Source organism: Sceloporus undulatus, unplaced genomic scaffold (assembly GCF_019175285.1).
Source record: "Sceloporus undulatus isolate JIND9_A2432 ecotype Alabama unplaced genomic scaffold, SceUnd_v1.1 scaffold_898, whole genome shotgun sequence".
In the NCBI taxonomy this organism is placed as follows: Eukaryota; Metazoa; Chordata; class Lepidosauria; order Squamata; family Phrynosomatidae; genus Sceloporus; species Sceloporus undulatus.
In genome coordinates this window covers 1-6,570 of record NW_024803818.1, presented here as the reverse complement: position 1 = coordinate 6,570, position 6,570 = coordinate 1, and the positions used below count along the sequence as shown (strand labels likewise).

General features: G+C 35.8%; 1 protein-coding gene across 1 annotated transcript; it reads left to right on the top strand.

Moving 5' to 3' along the window:
- The first annotated feature begins 950 nt into the window (after positions 1 to 950).
- LOC121917812 (uncharacterized protein PF11_0207-like) lies at positions 951 to 3,236 on the top strand. Its single transcript, XM_042443935.1, has 2 exons — positions 951 to 1,012; positions 2,006 to 3,236. The coding sequence occupies exon 2, from the start codon at positions 2,024 to 2,026 to the stop codon at positions 3,128 to 3,130; it is 1,107 nt and encodes a 368-aa protein (XP_042299869.1). The 5' UTR covers positions 951 to 1,012; positions 2,006 to 2,023; the 3' UTR covers positions 3,131 to 3,236.
- The last annotated feature ends 3,334 nt before the right edge of the window (positions 3,237 to 6,570 follow it).

Sequence of the window (6,570 nt, the reverse complement as noted above, 5' to 3'; positions counted from 1 at the left end):
AATTTGTATTGTTCTAAATTTCTTGTGAGTCACCTTGAGTCCCTATATCAGGAGAAAAGCAGGATATAAATAAATACATTTAATAATAATAATTTGCTTTTAGTTCTTAAAAGCTATGAAAGCACATCAGGAAATATCTGTTACCTGAGAGATCACCTCTCTAGGAATCTCAAGGTTCTCCAGTGCAACTCTATAGTCAACATCTGCCAGACATTGACCAGAGAATTGTGCTGGGAGAGCTACAATGCCTAGTGGAGTGTTCTCTCTGGGAATCTCTAGATATTCCCTCGGTGAGGACACAAGAGAGTCTTCTCAGTAGCTGCTCCCACCCTCTGGAACTCCCTTCCACCAGAGGCTAAGTGGGATATAAATCCTTGAATAAATAAAATAAAATAAATCCTCAGGGGACTTCCGGGCAGGGAGGCGTTGAAGGAGGACGCAGGTCCGAGAGCTCCGAGACCTGGTCTCCTACAACAGCGGTTCTTGGAGGAACGGGACTTACTCCAACCCGTCCTTAACTGCCTCTGAGACGAGGGGTTACCTAGTGGTTTGCCGGGGGTTTCCTTGAGGAAGACGTGGATGCCAGGAGACACACCATGAAGGTTTGAATCCGAGGCGGCGCTCCCAAGGGAACCGCAAAACCGAAGCCTCCCGCTGTTGTTGCTCGGGCGCGCCCGAGACCAGAAACGCCCCCGCTTACAGTAAGCTTCAATATTAAAAGTACTTTTAAGAGTTGAGGAAGATAGAGGCACAACCTAGATGAAGAGATTTCCCCTCGCTTCCAGCCGATGATAACCTCCGGAGGGAGAGACGCGACGAAAGGCGGAGACGAAAGGTGGAGAAGGGGAGTAAAACGCGGGCTCTGCAGTAAAGACCGCAGTAAAGCAACAAGACTGTCGCAAAAGAGCATGGAACTTACAAACTAAATTGACTTGAGACGGATGCTAAGACAGTGACATTTAAGGGATACAGAGGACATAAACACCAAAAGGAGGAAGAAATTAAAAGGACTGTGAGTACATCAAGTGGGGAAGAAGGAGAGGAAGGAACGAGGGAGGGGACTTGAGTAGTGGTGTAAGAAAGAACTAAGGAAATAGAACCTATGTTTGGCAATTACAACAATTACAACAATAATAATAATATACAACAAAGAAGAAATTATCCCTCAAAACAAGACGTGGAAAAATTTAAAACAAGTCAAAGTAACGCTGGCTATAGCATTTCAACAACACAAACTGTGCTCTTGAATTGTGTAAAGCCTGTTTGTAGTGCTCCTTGTTAAGCAGAAAATAGGAACTTATAAGAACAAAAAGGACGGAGCCTGAAAGGATCCTCCCCTGTTTTTCTGCACTTGAGGCTGTGGGAAAAAGAAGCTTACCTCCTCTGGATGGAAACCAGAAAATCCAAGCAAAGGAGAGAGAAAGTAAGGAGGAAAATTGCAAACAGGGGAGCTCATAAAGAAATTATAAAGAAATTATAAAGAAACTGTAACAAGACTACTAGAGGGGGTTAAGGGAAAAATCATTGTGGCAATTACAGAGTCAACTAAGTAACCAGATATATTATTGGTGGAAAAGAGTTACTTTGTACTATTGAGAATAGCTACAAGGTATAGCATACACAAACTACACCTTAGCTATTTATTCTTTATCTAAAGAGAAAATCAATTTAAAATCTTTAGAAAAATGGGTAATATCAAGGTTTAGAGATATTTGGTAACGCTTAGTAATTGAGGAAAGCAATTGTTTATAGAGGAATTATAGAGACAATATAATAACAGTGGTTACTCTAATTGGCAACAAAGAAATAACTTTAATAGACTGATGTTGTGATCCTTTAGAAGACTTTATTTTGAATTATTTTGAATTATTTATACAATCTAAATGACTATTTAAAAAGGATGAAAATAATTGAATCTTTCTCTGTCCCTTTGTCTATATATCTCTGACCATCCTTTATACTACACTACTCTACTTCTTGGGGATTGGCGGATTTCTCTTTTTAGCTGGAAGAGCAGGAAAAAATGGCAACCAGCAAAAAACCCCAAATTCAAACCCAAATACAATCACAAATACAAAGAAGAGGATCCTCAGAGGGCACAATAAAAATTACAGATCCAATAATGCACTTAATTGAAGAAGTAGGAAAGATCAGGCAAGAGATGAGGGAATTACGCCAGGAGATGAAAGAGGATTTGAGAGGAACGAATCAAGAAATCAGAGGAGAAATCAAAGAAACGAGAGAGGAAATTAGAAAAGATTTTAAAAAAGAGCTGGATAATTTTGGAAAGAAAATGGAGAAGATGACATCTGATATCAAAACCACTCAAAAAGAGGTAGAAAAAATAAAAGAAAGAACAGTAGAATTAGAAAATACCTCAAGGCAAATTTTAAAGAAACAAGAGCAACAACAATTCACTGAATGGAATAATGAAATGCGATACAGAGACAGATGCATCAAAATTCGAGGACTTCCGGAAAAGAGCAATGAAAATCTCGCGGAAAGATTGATACCAGATTTAGCTAAATATATGGGATTACCTGTGGAGACGATGGACCAGGAAATAGATAAATTATTTCGCGTGAACTCGATTCAAGCACGAGAAAAGAAGATACCGCGCGATATTGTGACTTGTCTAGTAAGAACAAAAATTAGAGACCAGATAATACAAAAGAACTTCGAAGAAAAATTTATAGTAGAGGACCAAGAAATAAAAATTTTTAAAGATTTACCTCCTCAAATTTTAGCGGCGAGACTTAAATATAAAACATTGACCCAAATTCTTAAACACCTGAACATCAACTATAGATGGGAACGCATCGAGGGATTATCATTCTACTACAACCAAAAAAGATACAGAATAGATAATGAGGAGAAAGCGCGGGAGATGGAGAAGAAATTAAGAAGAGAATCTAGAGAGAAAGAGGATAAAAATAAGGAAAAAACAACACAACCAAGAGAATGGAGACCGAGATATAACAAAGAGAAAAAACACGAGGAAAAGGAGGAAAATAACACAGATATAGAGGAAGAAGAGCGAATAGATAATATAAACCCCAAAGAACAATTAAGAGTTGAGACAATATCGCCTTCGAAAAATCACAACCTCTTGTTTGATTTTGAGACCTGACGAGCCTTCCCACTAAACGGACCTAAACGGATCTCAAATTAAAGTAATAATTTCCTTTACTTTCCTTTTTTTTTAAGGATTTCCTTTTTTAATTGCATTATACAGGATAAATAAATAAAGAGAATCGATAAAGGGGAGGAAGGGGTGGAAAAAAAAAAAGTGAAGGAACTCACCGCGTGAGACAATTTAAACGTATTTCATTACTTATTCATATAAGTAGGATGCCTATTAAAATAACATCTTGGAATGTAAAAGGAATCAACTCAAAATACAAGAGAAGTATTATATTTCACCACCTAGAAAAACTGAGAAGTGACGTTACATGTATCCAAGAAATTAAAATTAAGAAAGAGGAAGAGAGATTCTTAAGAAATCCCAAATTGGGCCAGTGTTTCACTTCACTATCAACTAAAAGAAAAAAAGGAGTATCAATTTTTGTTAACAAAAAATATCAGGCGAAAGAGATTTTTAAAGATAACGAAGGCCAATGCATTGCTGTTGAAATTAAATTTAAAAAAGTGACGATATTAGTGATAGGAATATACGCACCTACAGAAAATCAAGAAAAGTACTTTACAGAGATCAATAAACAAATAAAAAATACTAACTACCATAATATCATACTACTTGGCGACTTTAACGCAGTCCCCGAACCCATAATAGATAGGAAATCAAATATAGGGAAAAAAATAAGACCAAATCAGGGAAAGTTACCACTCACTTTTTTTGAATTGAAACAAGATAACGCCCTAGAAGATGTATGGAGACTCAAGCACAGAGACGAGAAGGGTTTTACCTTTTTCTCTGAAAGTCACAACTCCTTCTCGCGTATTGACTTATTCTATGTATCGAAAAATTTACTACCACTAATCCAAGATATGGATATCCTCCCGAAAAGAGCATCGGACCACAACCCCATAAGCTTAGAGCTAAAAGAAAAAAAAGTGGAATATAACTGGAGACTACAAAATAACTTATTAAAAGATGATAAGACCAAAGATAAGATCAAAGAAACATTGAAATTATACTTTAAGGAAAACAAAACAGAAGGAATAGTGAATAAAACCATCTGGGACGCAGGGAAAGCCGTAATAAGAGGCGAAATTATAAAAATGCAAATAGAACTTAGGAAAAAAGAGAAACAAGAAGAGAAATTATTGACGGAGGATTTAAGAACTACAGAAAAGGAATGGAAAAGAACAGGAGACATAGCACTCAAACACCGAGTAGAAGAGATACAACATCAATTAAAAATAATAACCTTGAAAGAATTAGAAAGAAAATTAAAATTAGCCAAACAAAAACACTTTGAATCAGGAAATAAGACTGGGAAACTTCTGGCAAGTAAACTAAAAGATTATCGTGGAAGGAAAATTACGACGGAACTAAGATATAAAGGAGAAAAATTGACTGATCAGGAAAATATTCTAAATGCCTTTAAGGAATTTTTTGAAACCCTATATAAAGAAAATTTAAAAACGGTACAGGAAAAAAAAGAAATAGGTAATTACTTAGACAAACAGGAAATCTTAAAATTGGAGGAGGAAGAAAAGATAGAACTGAACCAACCATTTACTAATGGAGAGATTAGAACAGCGATACAGAGACTGAAACCCAATAAAACACCTGGCCCAGATGGCTTTACAGCCGAATATTATAAACAAATGCAAGAGATCTTGATAGATCCTCTGAAAGAGACTTTGAACGAAATTAATACTTACGGGATACCTGACTCTTGGAAACTGGCCTATATATCTGTGATCCCAAAAGAAAATAAAGATAATAAAGATGTCAAGAATTATAGACCGATCTCTCTGCTCAACGTCGATTATAAGATATTCTCTTCCATCATAGCAGAGAGATTGAAAAGGATTCTAGGTAGAATAATACATGAAGATCAGAGCGGCTTCCTTCCTGGAAGGCATCTAAAGGACAACATCAGAACAACGATTGATATTATTGAATACTTTGAACACCACAATGAAAAAAAAATGGCCATGGTGTTTTTGGATGCAGAAAAGGCATTTGACCGTGTAAACTGGCACTTCCTGTTGGAGACCATTAAGAGAATGAATATGGGAGAGAGCTTTTTGAAGTGGATTGAGAACATATACGGAGACCAAAAAGCTCAAATAATTATTAACGAAGAAAGAACTTCCAATATCAGTATTGAAAGGGGAACAAGACAGGGGTGTCCGCTTTCACCCTTACTGTTCATAATGACTTTAGAAGTCCTGAACACCAAAATAAGAAATGATCAGTTAATAAAAGGTATTCAAATTAAAAAATATCAATTTGAGAGCATTCGCAGATGACATTGTTCTTTACCTAGAAGATCCTAAGACATCGATAAAACACATAGAAGAAATCTTGATTGAATATGGAAGAGTCTCAGGCTTTAAAGTAAATCAAGAAAAGACGGTAATACTGACTAAAAATACATCACAGAAAGAAGATAAAGAACTCGTCGCACTAACAGGATATAAAATTCAAAAAGAAGTAAAATATTTAGGAATAAACATAACTAAAAGGAATATAGATCTTTTCCACAATAATTATTCAAGAACCTGGAAGGAAATACAGAAAGATCTAGGGAAATGGACCAGATTACAACTCTCTTTTTTGGGCAAAATAGCTGTCATTAAAATGAACATCCTTCCAAGATTTATGTTTCTTTTTCAAAATCTGCCGGTAATTTCACACTTGCGCTTCTTGGAAGTATGGCAGAGAGAACTTTCCAAGTTTTTATGGTCTGGTAAGAAAGCAAGAATAAGCTGGAAAATATTAACAGATGATCCTAAAAGAGGAGGTTGTAACCTGCCTAATCTAAGATTATATTTCTTTGCGTCCTGCCTACTATGGATAGAGGATTGGGTTAAACTAGAGAACAAAAGATTGTTATGCCTGGAGAGCGTCAAACTGAGATATGGATTCCATGCCTTTTTATGGTATGGAAAACAGAAAGAAAATATTGACTTCTCTCATCATTTCGTGAGGAACGCATTGTTAAACTCATGGCTTAAAATTAGGGATGTTTTTTACAACAAGTTACCATCATGGGTATCACCCCATGAAGCCTTTTGGCAAAGAACACAAATAAGCCATGAAAACAAGTATATAACTTATAAGGCAATATTAGAAGGAAGAAGGGATATCAAACTAAAATCATTGGAACAATTACAAGAGGAAGAAATAATAAAGGATTGGTTCACGTATAGACAAACGACAGAGAGATTCAAAATAGACACAAAAAGCATGGGAATAAGTATGAATTATAATGAATTGGATGAAATTATTTTTGATAAGAAAACAAAACACGTTTCCAAATACTACAAATTGCTAAAAAGTAGAGATCTTGAAAACGAAACGGTAAAACATATTATGATAAAATGGTCGCAGGATCTGGGGAAAGTTATAGAATTGGAAAAATGGGAAAAGGC